A 15,667-nucleotide genomic window follows, 5' to 3' on the forward strand; every position below is an offset into this window, starting at 1 on the left:
GTTTGTAAGCGCAGGTGTCGTTAATTGTGGCCATGCTTATGGTTTTGAGACCTTGATGGATAGCAATACTAGAAGGAGACACGTACTGCTCGGGCATCTATGTTATGGTATTAGTGTAGAGCAGGCCAAGAATTCCACTATACGAGCTTTCGATTGTTTGAGTAGTTCGTTGCGATTCAGCGAGTCAGTATTCATTATAGGTCGCGAGTCAACGACCTGGAAATTTCGGCGTTACTATGCTATAGAATCCTCGTCACAGGACATGAAATATCTTCCTGCAATATTGTACCCCATTCCGCTTGACCTGAATCATCACCACCTCAATATTCAAAATCATCATCAGCACTCGGGCCCTTGCTTTTGCTGACACTCTCCTGCCTCTGGTACATCTCAGCAATCATGCGACTGGAGCTTGCTTGATCAGGCTTCTTGTCGTCTCTTTCCTTGATGAATCGGGGGAATCTCAGACTGACGCCCTTGCCGCCACCAGACACCTCATCTGCGGCAGCCCTGTATCGTGGAGACAGGGTTAGATCGGCCGTCTTGACTTCCCAGACATAGCGTGGCTCAAACCAGACATCGGGCTGGTCTTTGTTGCCGGTGGAGTGGGTATAGAAAGGTTTAGGACGGTCGATAACAATCTCGGAGAGCGTCTTGTGGAGAGTCTCAAGAATAGCTTCCGAGAAACCGGTACCGATGTTGCAAACAGTCTCGTACTTCTCCGTCGAGGGGTTGTAGCAGGCGAGCAGGAAGGCGCCATACCAGCTTGTGCGCTTACCCTTGCCGTAATAGGCCCCCAGGACAACAAGATCCAGAGAGTCGCCCACGCCGGCAAGATAATCTTTCTTGACCTTGAGCCAGTTCTGCGAGCGCTTGGATGGCTCGTAGTAAGACTCTGGTCCGTCCAGCATCTTTACCATGAGGCCTTCGCAGCCTTCCTTGACGGAGTCTTCAAGAAGAATTTGGATCTCTTCCAGCTCGTTGGTGTTGCCAAATTTGGCGAGTGCAAACTCTCCTTCAACAGGTATGAAGGCTTCATTGAGATGTTCACGACGCTCACGGAAGGACTTGGTCACGAGAGCCTGCGATTGTTAGCGACGATGCAGTAAGTAGGAATCAAGAAGCTTACCTCGCCGTTCAAGTAAAGGAGATCGAAAGCGAACACGCAGACCTTGACTTTCACGTCTTCGACCTTGACATCTTTCCTCTTTCGCGTCATGAGCTGCTGGAATGGCAACACCTTCTTTTCCACCATGTCCCAAGCAACCGTCTCGCAATCAAGAACGAAGCTTTGGGTGCCTTCCTTGACCCAGGTAGGCAGCTTGGCCAGGATATCAGGGTACTTCTTGGATAGGTCTTCCGAGTTTCGTGAGAAGATGTTGGAGACACCGCGATCGCTCTTGCCGGCAGTTGGAGCTGCAGTAGCCAACTCGATCTTCGCGTCGTGCGAAACGAAATGTATCTGAGCGCGCTCGCCATCATACTTGTACTCGCATGTGAAGTCCTTACCTTCGAAACGATCCAAGACTTCTGTAATTGACTTTGTTGGTTTGGCGAGCATAGGCTTGAGCGGTACACCAGGCTGTAGGCGACAGTTCTCTCGTAAGTTCATGATGCCGTGCTCAAGCATAGCGGGTATGATGACTTCGTAGCTGGGAAGCTCGCTGTAGACGGTTTTCAGTGTGGCTTCGGCCTTTGCCAAGTCTTCAGTCGAAGGCGTCTTGCCCTTTTGTGACATCTCGTGGAAGATCATAGCTTGCGCGACAGCTACCACCACAGTCTTCTCGGCAAGACCCAATCGAAGCTTTCCCTCTAGTGTCCGGACGATGAACTTGGCTTCGCTAGGTCCACCCTTGTCCTTTTCAATGTCAACATGTTTGCCCGAGTTGTGCGCATCAGCTGCCGATAAGAGCTTCTTGATACCGTCCACCTTTCGTCCTTGAGCACCTTGTCCTTCAACAGTAGCAATGCCCATGAGTCCCTTGCGTACGCCTTCAATCGTCAAAGCCTTGGGTTTGAACATGGTAGGCTGTTTGGATCGACTTTTCGCTGCAACAAGTCCAAGATCACCAATCTCGTTCTGGTCGCTCTTGATCTGTTGTAGGTTTCGGCCAGTACTCTCGGAGACAGCCTTCATGATCAGAGATTCGCCAATACCAAGTTCGATGCCAGCGTAATCGGCTGCGAGCTTGTTGACCATGAGCATGACAGTGGGGAGCATGTCAGATGGTGTCAGTCGCAAGACTTGGCGGAGGAAGAGCGAGCAGTGGGCGAGAATCTCCAGGCGCTTCGTCGTCATTTCGATCTTCGAGAACGTTGTGCAGAGGGCGGCGTATGGCACCGGCTCACCCGGTTTCCAGTCAGGATATGGGTCCTTGGTGTTGGACGAAAGCGTTGTCTGGACCTTCTTCCTCGCCTTGGTCTTAACCTCTTCTGGCTCCTCCTCTGAGCTCACTATCTCTTCCTCTTCCTTATTCGAGTCGGCGTCATCCTCTGCGGGTACAGGCGATGATTTCGCTTCTTTCTTCTTGCCCTTCGCGACCTTTGGCGGCGCTGACACTTCGTCGTCGTCGTCGTCCTCTGGTGTTGCAGCTTTCGGTTTAGTAGCCGCCTTCTTCGACTTTGCTGGTGCTTTGTCGGCCTTTGGCTTCGCAGCTGCCTTCTTTGGTTTCTCCTTCCCCTCCGCAGGCTTTCTCCGTTGTCGCTTCGTTGGGGGTTCTTCTTCAGACTCCTCCTCTTCCTCTTCTTTTATTTGCCTCTTCTTTCCAGTATCGGAGGTTGTACTGTCGACTTCCATCGCATCGTCATCCGTCTCTACCTTCTCCTTAGCAGGTGCCCTGACGTCTGCGTCTGAATCGACATCGTCATTCTCTTCTTTCTTCACCTCTTCTGGTGATGACTTAGGTTCCTCCTTGGCCTCTACGTCTTTCTTTGCAGGCTTCGGCCTCGTGGAGAAGGAGAGTTTCGACTGTTGCTTCGCTGCGTCGCCGTTGGGTTTCCCGAAGAACTTTCTGCAGAGTCTGTAAGCATTGTACAATTGGCTTATAGGAGAATTCCAATGCCGTCGCCGCACCCTAACGTAGTCTGAGAAGACTTTACATACCCGAGAGTGGCCTGCTTCGGAGCCATGGCTACGAAAGTGCGAGTGTCGTGTGCGCCACCAGGCTGCTGAGGGCAATTGCGGCGTAGAAAGATGGAAGACGACTGCAATAATCGGATTGAGGGCGCTGACTTTAAATGGAGTCGAGTTGTTGAAGTGCAACAGGCAGCGAAGCGGAAGGGCATGGTGTTCCAGGCGGCAGGCGCGTCCACGGGTATCAAAGCGCGCCTCCTACGCGCTTGCCAAACGCGAACCTCGAGCGAGCAGACCCTTGCTGATATCGCGTTCACGGGAAAACTGAACAGTTGCCTTGCAGCCTACATTAGTGTTTGAGGTACATTGATGTGAGATGCATAGGCATGGAGTCCTCTTAGCTTTTTTCTGTATAGTTGTACTTCGTAGAGGTGGATGTCCTATTTTCCCTTGAATGGGGTGCTGACATCATTACACGCCATGGACTAGGCGGCATCTCCAGCATTCACATCTGCAACTTTACAACCCTACAGAACACCTTGCACACTAATACTACCTGTTCTCAAGCTGGCGAACTACTTCTGGAAACGTTCGGAGCCGTCTACCTCTGCCATCCCCTCTCAGCCCTCCTCGCCGCCCAAAATGTCGAAACCTTCTGCGGCACCTCGCCTCACGCCACAATTCTGCTTCAACCAAACTGCACTGCGAGGTCAGCACTCTCATAGACTTGCTAGCCAGCTCACTAACTAATGCGCAAGTCGGCTGAAACAGACTTCCTTCGCATATCACGCGGCGCAATCGACGACTCCATAACACAGAACCTTAACGCCCTCCTCACACCCGCACAACGAGGCTTCGATCCGACTTCTACAAGCACGCGACAGCTGCCGTCGCCCGATCATGGTCGGTCGCTACAGCCAGAACAATGTGAGGGGTTCAAAGAGAAGGTGCTGTTCCCGAGCTGGGCAGTGCGATCAGATGTCTTAGACTACTGCGCCGGTGTCGCAACATCACCAGATCCAGACGATCCGGACAGTGTACTACGGCAGATCGAAGACGCCAAAGCGAGAGAGAGGACTGTAGATGAGCGATTAGATCCATACTCGGGGCGCTACTTCCCACAGGAGGCGAGGACAGAGAGCTTGGCTATGCTTATGCGCAATGAGAGGGCAGTGGAGAAGATCATAAGGATGAGGACATGGAGTATGCTGGGCGAACGGTGCGGCATGACGAGCGAGTCTGCTGAGGTGGCGTTTGACAAGTGGAGGGACACACAACGGCGATGAGGTGGACTTTTGTAGACGGTGCATAGATACATGATGTGGCAGAATATATAATCTCATCTCATTGCATACTTATAGACGCGGCCATGGGGTCTGAGCAGGGAACGTAAGGTGCAGTTAGCTACAGCGCCGATGCTGCGCCATAGAACGCGGGCAGGGCGATATGCACAGCCAAGTTTGATCCTGACATACCCTATAAGGAGTAGAGCTTCTCAAATGACAATGTACTCTGGTGTCGCGTATGTGTGAAGCGTCTCTTAGGAGTCGCATCGCGTTGACCTGGTATGCCCCACAAAAACTTCGAAAAGCTCTGCGCAGCGAAGCAACATCATCTTAGTACAGCAGGCAGAAGAAGCACCGTCGCATCAACGACTTGCTGGTTGCAACCGGTTCACGAGGAATCGCAAACTTCATTTGACTTCATATCTCAAAGAAAAGGTGTCCCACACCGTCCCACAACTCCAATCCATCTTTTCACGGATAATTGCAATTGGTAAGGATGACGGGCGGATATCGATCTACGGGGCCGGGAACGGAGAACTGTCCACAGAGAAAGGAGGGACAACTCTCAGCATGCCACTTGCGTGGAGCCACGATAATATACATAGGATGTAGATTTCCTAACTGATGATGGAGAAACAGAACGAGGGACGGAGGCGTGCGTGGTTTTGTATGCGGCGCCAAGGAGCTAGAGGAAGGATTAGTCAGCAACGGCGCACAGAGGATTGCGGGTTTGGATGGGAAAAGTTCGGTGGTGGGGCGCAAGGCGGGAGAGGTTGGTAGAGTGGGTGGTGGCCGTGCGAGGTGAAAATTCGAGATGGGAACGCGGATATCAGGCTGCAATGGGATAGCTTGCGTTCAGAGTGCAGGTCGCGACTTCAGTGACGCCATTCAGGTTCATCGCATGCGCAGATTCAGCGTAGAGGTCAAGGCTCAATCACAATATAGTTTCACGGCAAAGACAATAATTATGGGTTCATGCATGCATTCAAGCTAGCTAGACCCATTGTTCGTTCCATCGAGATTCCGTAAGATCGTGATTCATAGCAAGCCGTCTTTCGACAGCTCACCACGACATAACCCAGCAGACGTAGCGACCAACTCTCTAGTAGAGGCGCTTGGGGGGGCTCATGGTGGCCTTGATGGTCAAGGAGCCCACGTTCTGCCATCCCTTCTTAAGAAGCGAGACGAGGTAGTTGATGGCCAACATGATGTTACCGATCAGCTCGTCCTCAGTCATGCCAACGTTGCCGATAGCGACACCCATGCACAGAACCTTCTTCAACTGGAACTTGATGGTGGACTTGACTTCGTTCATCTTGTTGGCGAGGTCCTCAGCGTGCGAGACGGGTGTGGGGAACTTTCCGGCCTTGGAGAGACCGGGTCCGAGGAGACGAGGAATCTGCTTGATGAGGGCGTCGGAGGCAACGAAGGCGTCGTACTTCTTCGCGAGCTTCTTGATGAGCTTCTTGTTCTTGTTGAGCTTCTTCAAGTCCTGTGGAGTTGTTAGACATGTGTAGCTGAGGAACTCGGAGAGTGCTTACATCAGTGCTCATGGCATCGACACCATGGTGCTTGGCACGGTCAATGTCGTGCTGGTCACCGAGAACACAGATGCTCATGCCTGCCACCTGTTAACATACGCATTTTCATTGATGCGCCGGCGGTGACTTACGAGGACGGGGAAGGGTGGGGAGCTTGATGGTTCCGGAGAAACGCTTGTCACGCTGGGGGTCGTAGTTCTTGAGGCCGATCTGGAGTTCGACGGTCTCGAGGAAGTTCCTCTTCTTGGTCTCGTTGGAGTACTCAAGGAGCTGTTGAACGTTCGTACGAACGCCGGCGACAGAGATTTTCGACATGTTGGCTAATGTGTCTCCCAGAGGATATCGGTTCCTTTGGTGGCTCTGTAGCGGTGGTGGTTGAAGAAGAGAGAAAAGTGGCGGCGGATTTGTCGCTTGACTGTGGCCGTTTCGCCGCTAGCGAAGTCCACGCTAGTCCACTTTGGACAACTGATGGCAGTCACTCTCCAAGGTTTACATGAAAAATAACACCTCGCCCATGCACATGTTCTCTGCAATGGACATCGCTGTCAGATTGTGTCTTACAGGGATACATCACATATCATTCCACGCATGCGCCAGATGGGTTGCATCGAATGCCTTCATGTCACTTTTGGCTATCACAAAGAGTACATCACGACTGGCTTGCACGATCATCATTGAAGCATGCTTCGCATTACTCGCATGCATGGAAAAAATAAGATATGATACTACACACATGACTTTCCTTCCCAGAATCCGCGCATTGATGAGTGCACTACGCCATGCAATGCCCGAAAACTCCTCGCCATAACCATGAGAGTAAGAAGAAAGTCAATAAACGCAAGTTGAAGGAAGTAGCATCTGCCCAATCACAGTGTTGCTACGGGGTATCCCGTGTGAGAAACCCTAACGCCGTAACCGCCGCACCATTTTCGTAAGCCCAATTCGATCGCAACTGAGGGGTATGTCGTCTACGCGTACTGCCGCGCCAAATGAAGCAAAAGCCGAAGCTAGAAATATACAAAAGGCGAAGGAGAGGTATTCAAGATCATCGAAGGTACCTGTGCCAGATGTGCAGAGGAGGTGTTTTGTGCTCCCCCTTGCATGCCCCCTAGTGCATGAGCTGCTGGTTGTTGGCGGCATCGACGACGTTGTCAGAGAGGTTGATCAAGAGTTGAGCAAGACAGCGCTTAGTGGCTGCGTCGTCTCGAAGAACAGAGGAGAAGGTGGCGTCACGGAGAGGCTCTGGTAAGCACTGGCGAAGGGCCTCGCGCGCACGAGCGTTGTCGCTCAAGCTGGCAAAGTTAGTTACAAGTACAAAGACTGACAAGGAGTGTGCATACCGAAGGAAGCACCTAACAACGTGCTTGAGCAGGCGAACGGTTTGCTGCTCCACAAGTTGGTTGACCATGTTACTGAGTACGGTGCCGACAGCGTAAAAGCGCTCGTAGGTCTGACAGATGTAGGCAAGACCGATGTCGTCTAGCAAGATCTTCTGGACGATGAAGATGGCTACTGTCTTGCTGAGCTCCGAGCCAGTCTCCATAATACGCAGGCAAAGCGGGATGATCTCAGTTGTGAGGAGGAAGTTGATCACTTCACTAGAGTCGTTCTTAACAAGAGCGCCAATGACACCGAGAGATGTAAGACGCAAGTATTCGAAAGGCCGCGACTTGGACGTTGTGTTGAGGAACGGGTAGAGGAAGAGCGGGATGTGCGCTGTGAGTGCATTAGCTACGTCTCCTCAGTGCGATGTCTGACTTACCGCTTAAGAATAGACCGCGAGTTTCGGTATGAGATGCGACACACTGGAGAAGCGCAAGAGCGTTGCACACACGGTTAGAAGCGGCAGCGGTCAATTGCGACGGGTTGAGCAGAGGGTAGACGGAGATGATCTCTTGGAGGAGCGAGGCCATGACACCTAGAGTCGTTAGTATCCCGTCGCATTTTCGACAACACAATACGCGTACCGAAAGAGTGCCAGAGGATCAGAGCCAACTCAGGAACTTGTTCTCGCTTCTTGCTCAGTTCCAGAAGAGCAGCCTCACGCGTGGCAGGCTTCATGAGCTGGGCTATCCACTCCAAGACGCGCCTGTTCTCCTCCGTCATTCCGATATCGGTGGTCTGGACGTCGTTCGCGGGGCCGCGGGGGACGGCGTTGTTGCCGGGAAGGGTGGTGCCATTGCTGGCGGCGAGTTGTTGGTGGTACTGTCGCTGGGCAGCCGCCTGGACGGCCTGGGCCTGTTGTTGTTGAGCGTGCAGCTGGGCGGCCTGCGCTTGGTGTTGTCCGTGCTGGCCTACATGGTGTTGCGGCTGCTGGTGATGGCCATGGGCTTGAGCTTGAGCGGGCCAGTCGCCGTACTGCTGCTGCTGCTGCTGCTGCTGCTGTTGCGCGAGGAAATGTTGCATTGGCCGCGATTACCGACAGGTTCGTATTGATTGTGGGGTGGAGGTAAGATAGGAAGGTTTGCGCGACTTTATATGGTGAGGCGGCGATTGCTTTCCGGGTCACGCGGTGGGGAAATCGGACGTGGTGAGTCTGGCAGCACTCGAGAGCACTCATGGAGTCGCGAAACACCCCGCTAGCGCCGGGGCCTTCCACGGTTAGTCAGCTATTTTTGGCGTCATGCTTCTTCAGTAAAGCAACTATCTCTACATACTTTCACCTCATACAAGAAAAACGCTGAACACGTCTGTAGACTACATTAAGCTGAAACTTGCAAAGTAGGTAACTTGACGTCAACGTAGGCTCCAGGCTGTGCCGTCTTTTCCTAGGTTAACGTGCTTTATAGCAGTGGCAGTTCGACCAAAACACATTATAGCAACTGCTCGCCAAAGGCTCCACCACGTCCGAAGACGAGCTCCGACATCTGCGCGATGAACACAGAGCAGAGCTTGTAGATAACCCGCCCCTTTGTAAACAGCATCCCAAGGGATGCCTTAATCCAGCGGAAGACATCAACCCTGGAACCAAACAATACTATGCATCTTGTAAATCCGAAAGTGAAAGGTGCGAGAAACTTAGTACAGACCGATTCAGTAAGAGCAAGTATGTTAGTACTAATCAAGCTGATATATTCGTATTTGTGGATATGACGTCTTTGGGTATCGCGCAGTCATTAATGCTGACCTCCATTGTGCGAATGAATTCGACATCGGCATCTAGAAAGAGTGGAGAGATCTGTGCTTCCGACGGACATCCGCAAGCTAATGAAAGACGCATGATCTCAGTGATGAGGTTGTAGAACAATGTAGATGTCGACATCATTGTGGTCAGGATGGAGTTCTGACGCGCTTGTCGAGGCTCAATCAGCCGCAGCTCGAACTTTTGCGAGATCAACAGAACTCCATACCAGAATGATCCGACCGCGATGTAGACTTCTGGATGATCTGTTTCTACGACAACCTTGTTGCTTCTTGCGGCCTATAATAGTACAATAAAAGAGAACGGGCAAGGACTAACAACAATGTAGACTTCTAGGTGGTTTGATTCTATAATATTCTTGTTGATTTTTGCGGCCTACATCGGTACATGACACGATATCTAGGAAAGACCAACAGCGATGCAGACCCCTGGATAATATGCTGCAACGTAGAAAACAGGCCGTATAGGGTATATGGCAGTCTTACACTACTGATATAGAGTACAGGAATACGCGAGCTCCGTCGCTACATGGCGATGAGCGTAAATGCTGGCTTAGCAGGCTCATTCGATTATGGGGAATGAAGTGTTGGGGCTGATATGGTTCCGGCCGTAGCTCTTGCCAAAGGAGCTATCCTTACTGTCCTGCAGTATCTTCCACGCCGCGATTAGCTCATCAGCTTTCTCATCTTGGCAGAAGTCCGACTCTAGCGCCTTGAGGATGAGCTTAGAATCATACCAAGTCCACCAAACTCCGTGCTCAGGACGCTGCGGTGAGAAAGCACCATTCTTCGACTCGTACCGGGGGGTATGTCAGCATGTCGCCAATGCCCACGCGCATGATGGTGTGGTGACAACATGTGCTGAGTCGACGATCCAAGACGGCACCGCGAAAATCCCATGCCCGAGTGGATGCGGGCATCTCTCGGTGACTCACCAAAAGGCTACCTAAGCACCATGCCAGAAATGTCGGGCGTACCGCCACTAAGCCTACAAACATGCAATACCCGTGGAAGAAATACAACGGATGCCCGAAAACCGGTAATGCAAATCAAATGGGCACTCATCAACGTGACCACCAGAAGGATACTCGGGGACCCTACCAGTGTTCTAAAGCTGGATGTGGCAAGTTTCCGGCATGCCTTTACTATCTAGCTGCCCATGAAGAAAACTGCAAGATGAAGGAGGCCAACATGAGTAGTACCAGCTACCGCTTTCCTTTGACCAAAGCAGCAGAGTCTCGTCAGCCTGCTTCTATTATTATCGTCAATAGAAGCACTGACGAAAAGTAGAGTCGGCCTGATGCCGGCTTGGTTCGCAGCTTCAATGCCGTTCACGATTGCTTGCACCCCAATTGAAGTGAAAATCGGATACCCCGGAGCCTACATTGACGTTAGGTCAACTAACTTACGCCCTTTTATTCTAATGTAGACTGCAGACCTGTTCAATTTTTTCCTTATATGAAGTGCTTGCGGGAAAACGAAAGCGCCATCCGTCGAAAGCTTGCTCATGGCCGAGCCCGAGGCGTTTGATGATCTCGGCCTTGTACTAGTATAACCGACTTTTGTGCTTTTAAGGAAGCATCTTGATACAAGCGCGGATGGTGGCGCGATCGCGGTAGCATCTAGGGTACTGAGAAGAATCAAGGCGGCAGTTAAGCTGTCTGGAAGATGTCGAAGAGTATTCGCTGCTCGACGTGCGAGATTTTGCTGTGGCCAAGTGGTCAAAGGCGCTGCGTTTAGGTCGTTCTAAACATCATCCGCAGTCTTTTGTGGTAGTACAAAATAGGAAATCCAGGAGAACTAACAGCAATGTAGACTTCTTGGTGGTTTCCCACGCTGCAGCTAGATAGGGTTCGTTTTGAAGTGAAAGAAAAATGAGCCATAAACACCATATATACCAGATCCCACGCGCACTCACTGCGCCTTCACGAACCTGACCATCATCGGTGGCGCACCCGCAGTGAAGTGGTCCAGGATACCCTCCCAGTAAGCATTCACATCCGTCCCCTCATCAAGCACGACATCAAACTCCGCCACGACCCTACCAATCACACTCCTCAACTCCATCAACGACAGAGCCTTACCAGCACAGCTATGTGACCCCGTCGAGAAGGGAATGAACGCCTGCCTGTTCAGTACCAACTCCGGCTTTGTAGTCCATCGCTCAGGTATGAACTGATCAGGCGCCACGAAGTTCCTCGCATCGCGCAACAGCGGAAAGATAGGGATGTGTACGATCATGTTTCCCGGGATGAAGCGCCCGTTTATCTCCATACCTTGTGGCGGCGTGATGCGTTGGGAGCCGAAGAAGACGGAGGGCCACATGCGCATCGATTCTTGGATACAAGCTTCTAGCATTGGCATGGGTCGCTGGCAGTCGTAGGTGTTGATGTTGGAGAGGAACTCGGCGCGGACGGCGGCCATGTAGTGTGGGTGTGTGGCGAGCTGCATGAAGAGGAAGGTTAGGGCCGTGGACGTGGTTTCGCTGCCAGCGGAAATTATGAGGCGTGATTCGCCGTAGAGAAGTTCGCGACCTTCTGGTGTTTTGGGCGTGGAGGTGATGAGATGAGAGATCAGGTCTGGTTTGGCGTCTCTGACCTGGAGAATACCGTTAGTAATGGCTTGGGTTGAGCTAAAGGGCAGGAAGATGTACCTGCATGCGCGCTTTCATCTGGCTGACGCTCCAGTCTCGCCATTCCTTCATAGGTCCCGCGAACGAGGTAAGGACACCGACTGTGTTCATTAGCCATGGCATCAGATACATGTATCCCAAAGCCTGGACGCTGCCCATCATAGTTGCAAGAATGCTCGCAGCGACGTCGCTTTGTTCGCCTTTGATGAAGCCCATGGGCTTGCCGAAGGCCAGCGCTGCCATGACATCGTAGCTATAGTAGCTTGCATACACAAGCAGCGGAATTGACCTTCCCTCTTCATTGCGCAGCCTTGTAAGTAGCTGGTCTGTGAAGTTCTCGACTTGGGGCGCATAGTCGGAAAGCGATGCCTTCATCGCATTGTCCCAGATCTTGCGGCGCTGGCGGTGGAACGCCTTGTCGCGATTGAGGTGCAACGACTTTTCCATGACGTCAAAGAACGGTCCTTTTGACGTCTGTGACTGAGCTCCGAGGATTGGTTGGATCGCAGCTGTATCGAAAATCGTGAGCTCACGTGGCCCTGACGGTGTTAGCACTGAATGTGGAAGGAAGTACACGGGTTGGACAGACCCGTCCTAACATAATCGCCGTATTGGCCTTGCAGCCGCTGAAGGACTCGATGGTAATGCAGGCTGCTGTCATATGTCTGCTTGACGGCCCACCATCTCGATAGTTTCGCAGCCCAAGGTCCCGGGTAGTCATTGAGTGGGTGAAAGAAGGCTCGGTACGCTCCGATGTACAGCCATAGTGGAACCCAGAAGGAACTCGTCACCAGTGTCGCGGCGATGAATCCAGTGTAATATGATAGAACCCAGTATGCGGTAATCGCTAGGCCAAGGATCTGAAGGGTCAAATGGTCGACTTCCACTCGTCGCAAAACGAACTCGTGCAGGATGACCGCCGATAAAGGTGCGAGCACAAAAACAGCGGTAGGAACCGAGCCCATGGTTTCTTGTGGATGGCACCGGAATCTTGTTTGAGGTTGCTAAAGTTCAGTGTATAGAGTGCTAGGCCGCGGTGGCCGAGGGCTATTTCTCGGTTGCTATCAGGTGAAGGCAACCGCCACATACCACAACCCCTTGAATAAGGGAGCCCTGGGAGTCAGTATCGCACCGTTGTGATTTCAGTGTGTGTTGTTTTTATCGGGAGTACAAAACGTGGAAGGTTTGCATGTGCGACGCGTTTGCTCGGAAGCCCAGAGTCACACGTGGAGACTGGTACGAGAACGCGATCGGCAGCCCCGGTTTATGAAGTGGGACATGACTAGGTCTCTGTTCATCCTTCTTACCGTAGATTGCGACTGCAGCTGGTGCTCCGCAACAGGAATCTTGCCGCATAGTAATTAGTGTGCAAGGGTCAGCATTGGATTACTGGGTTTTGTCGCACACTATCGTACATAGCCGATTAGCGTCTCGGTGCGAACTCACGTCTAGTTAGTCTTCCAACGTGTCGATATCGTGGAGTTCTCTAGCGGACCAAAGCCGTTTAGTCGTCTGCGAAAGGAAGAATGTGGTGTAGCCTCAATTCTCCGAGCGCCGCATTATTGGATGCGGTTGCGCCGTAACACGACGTGTGTGACTTTGGTGCGTAGATCAGACTTGGTGCTGCTGAGTGGCGCTTATCCTGTTCAAAGACGGCCTGGAAAAATGTAAGCATGTACATAAGTGTCTGCTAGGCGAGGTGGCGGCAGGGCTACATTCGCTTAGAGCGCATAGGCTGAATGGGAGAACAGGACATGGTTCCTCATTCCATGATTTCATGAATATCTTATCTGGTATTCAATTCAAGCCTCCAACCGAGCAATTTCGGGGGCTGCGCATATCCATGAGCGTTGCCGAGAATGCGCCAGCATCTTACGGTTTCACTGTTGAACAGGCAAGGTCGTACGGAAAGGATCTTTCGTGTACCCCCGTCTTAAGATCGCTGGCACCTGGCAAGGTAACTCAGGCTGCGTGTAAGATAAGTTCGATGCATGTCCGGGAGAAAACCCAAGGTCCTAGCGATCACGCCTTCCCTTCAAAGTTCCGACTCCTTCTGCGAATCCAAGAAATTCTCCGGTTGTGATGACCGCGATTACGACCATGTCGGGCGTTCTGGATGCGCCACTTGGCGTTGAGGCAGACTTCAGTGGTGAACGGTCGGATCTTCAGAAGAGAATCGTCGTGGTATATGCAGTCATGACGATACTTTCCACCTTCGTCCTCGGATTGCGATTGTATACGCGCATATTCATCCGCCGTATGACCGGCTTGGACGATGCGCTGGTGGTACTCAGCTGGTGCGGCTGCGTCGCATGGATGGTCATATGTTTCCGAAGTGAGTCTGCCCCTCTGCTTACTGAGTGCGCAACTGACCTCGAATGTAGCGTTCCAGTATGGCTTCGGTCAACATATGTGGAATGTGACTATGCAGCAAATGTTGGGCTATACGAAGATGCTCGTCGGTATCATGGTGGTGTATGTCTGGACTCCAGCTCTAGCTAAACTCTCGTTGTTAGCTCTCTACTACCGACTCAATCCAGATCAGAAAGTCCAAGCAGCCATCTACGCATTGGCAGTCCTGGTCACTGGATACTCCTTGGCCATCACCATAGTCGCCGCCGGACCCTGCAATCCGCGAACCCATACGGACCAGAAGTGCCTTACAGACCTCAATCTGTTCATGGCCTGTATAAACATAATCACAGACTTCTTGATCCTATGCCTGCCGATACCGATGTTGCGCGCCCTGCAACTACCTGTTAAACAAAAGATATTACTGGGCTTCGTGTTCGCTCTGGGATCTGGGTAAGCTCCCTCGGGTATGCGTCGTTATGCGCTCGGTGCTAACATGCTTTGTAGTGTCGTCGTCATATCCACCGTCCGCATCATCTACGTCTACAGCATGATTAGCGATCCCGACGCAACTTACAACGTGGCCAAGGCATGCATCTTCTCCACGGTCGAGCTCAATGGCGGAGTCATTTGCGCATGCGTTGCACTACTGAAGCCATTCATACAGCAGTACATGCCCTGGATACTGGCCCTTTCGAGTGGAAGCGGAAGCGGAGATGGATCCAGGATTCGTAAGTTGAAGATGTTCGTGAAACGGAGCGGGGAGAAGAGTTATGAACTACAAAGTGCAGACGCAGATACAGATGCGACTAAGCATGCTGATGATAGGCCGGATCACCGTATTGCCGTCACCAAATCATACAGTGTTCAAGGCTCGAAAACGGGGAAAAGCGATGGTGACAGCATGGAAGACCTCTTTGCGCCGAATGCGGGCTGGAACGGTGGTCGGTAGCCGTCTTCTGTAAGACCGGTCGGGGATGTGATCGCGAGGACGTGCAAGGAGATTGAAGGGATTGCTTCGAACGGGAGTTCCTGATGATCACGCCGTCGCGGGCTTGGCGCAAGCCCGACGGAAGGGGCCACCCGTAGAAGGACCAGTACCTAGATAGCTGCAATACGACACCGGTGTTCAATCTTGGTCTTGAAGGTAATGCGCATTGAAAGAAGTGGATATCGATGACAACCTCGCCCTAACTCATCTGCATCTTCTCATCGTCCTGGCGTGGCTCACTTGAAGAAATGGAAAGCCCCTCCATAGCGACCTTAGCCATATACTCATCCACCATCAGCTTGATATTGCGATATTGAGTGCTGTTTGGGCCAAATGTCGCGAGCGCGTTGCGGAGGGAGGATTGGAGCTAGCCTGAGTTAATGTGCATCCACGCTCCTTTGCCGACAAACCCGGAAGTCCTGACACGATGGCGAGGGTGCGATAACATACCGACAGAAGCAAGTCGTCGGATTGAGCAGGCATCGTATCTGGTGGGTAAAGTCGACGCTGCTTCTGCGTGATAGCCGATGCTTGGGGTTGTGTGGAGTTCTTATGCGGGATATCGCGGTCTGTTGGAGAGAAGGCGTGCGCTCGAAAGGCGGTTGGAGTACTGTAGGAGATAGTCAAGGTGAGCAAAACCTTGAGGGTGTG

At 52.1% G+C, this 15,667-nt stretch overlaps 6 protein-coding genes across 6 annotated transcripts; 2 read left to right on the top strand and 4 right to left on the bottom strand.

Moving 5' to 3' along the window:
• Positions 1-320: 320 nt before the first annotated feature.
• Positions 321-3,129, bottom strand: J4E93_007615 (uncharacterized protein; the record flags this gene model as incomplete). The annotated part of the gene is made up of 3 exons (XM_049345521.1): positions 321-1,082; positions 1,130-3,011; positions 3,104-3,129. The coding sequence occupies 3 exons, from the start codon at positions 3,127-3,129 to the stop codon at positions 321-323; spliced, it is 2,670 nt and encodes an 889-aa protein (XP_049197048.1).
• Positions 3,130-3,715: 586 nt separating this feature from the next.
• On the top strand, positions 3,716-4,359 carry J4E93_007616 (uncharacterized protein; the record flags this gene model as incomplete). Its single annotated transcript, XM_049345522.1, has 2 exons — positions 3,716-3,782; positions 3,845-4,359. The coding sequence occupies 2 exons, from the start codon at positions 3,716-3,718 to the stop codon at positions 4,357-4,359; spliced, it is 582 nt and encodes a 193-aa protein (XP_049197049.1).
• Positions 4,360-5,461: 1,102 nt separating this feature from the next.
• On the bottom strand, positions 5,462-6,215 carry CRP74 (60S ribosomal protein L10a; the record flags this gene model as incomplete). Its single annotated transcript, XM_049345523.1, has 3 exons — positions 5,462-5,851; positions 5,901-5,980; positions 6,032-6,215. 3 exons carry the CDS (start codon positions 6,213-6,215, stop codon positions 5,462-5,464), a joined length of 654 nt encoding a protein of 217 aa, XP_049197050.1.
• Positions 6,216-7,008: 793 nt separating this feature from the next.
• RCD1 (Cell differentiation protein rcd1) lies at positions 7,009-8,306 on the bottom strand (the record flags this gene model as incomplete). The annotated part of the gene is made up of 4 exons (XM_049345524.1): positions 7,009-7,192; positions 7,241-7,616; positions 7,663-7,818; positions 7,868-8,306. 4 exons carry the CDS (start codon positions 8,304-8,306, stop codon positions 7,009-7,011), a joined length of 1,155 nt encoding a protein of 384 aa, XP_049197051.1.
• A 2,649-nt stretch (positions 8,307-10,955) lies between these two features.
• Positions 10,956-12,638, bottom strand: J4E93_007619 (uncharacterized protein; the record flags this gene model as incomplete). Its single annotated transcript, XM_049345525.1, has 3 exons — positions 10,956-11,639; positions 11,695-12,212; positions 12,263-12,638. 3 exons carry the CDS (start codon positions 12,636-12,638, stop codon positions 10,956-10,958), a joined length of 1,578 nt encoding a protein of 525 aa, XP_049197052.1.
• Positions 12,639-13,989: 1,351 nt separating this feature from the next.
• J4E93_007620 (uncharacterized protein) lies at positions 13,990-14,977 on the top strand (the record flags this gene model as incomplete). The annotated part of the gene is made up of 3 exons (XM_049345526.1): positions 13,990-14,008; positions 14,058-14,478; positions 14,533-14,977. The coding sequence occupies 3 exons, from the start codon at positions 13,990-13,992 to the stop codon at positions 14,975-14,977; spliced, it is 885 nt and encodes a 294-aa protein (XP_049197053.1).
• Between the last annotated feature and the right edge of the window lie 690 nt (positions 14,978-15,667).

Source organism: Alternaria ventricosa (genome assembly GCF_023758065.1).
Source record: "Alternaria ventricosa strain BMP 2768 chromosome Unknown scaffold_14, whole genome shotgun sequence".
In the NCBI taxonomy this organism is placed as follows: domain Eukaryota; kingdom Fungi; phylum Ascomycota; class Dothideomycetes; order Pleosporales; family Pleosporaceae; genus Alternaria; species Alternaria ventricosa.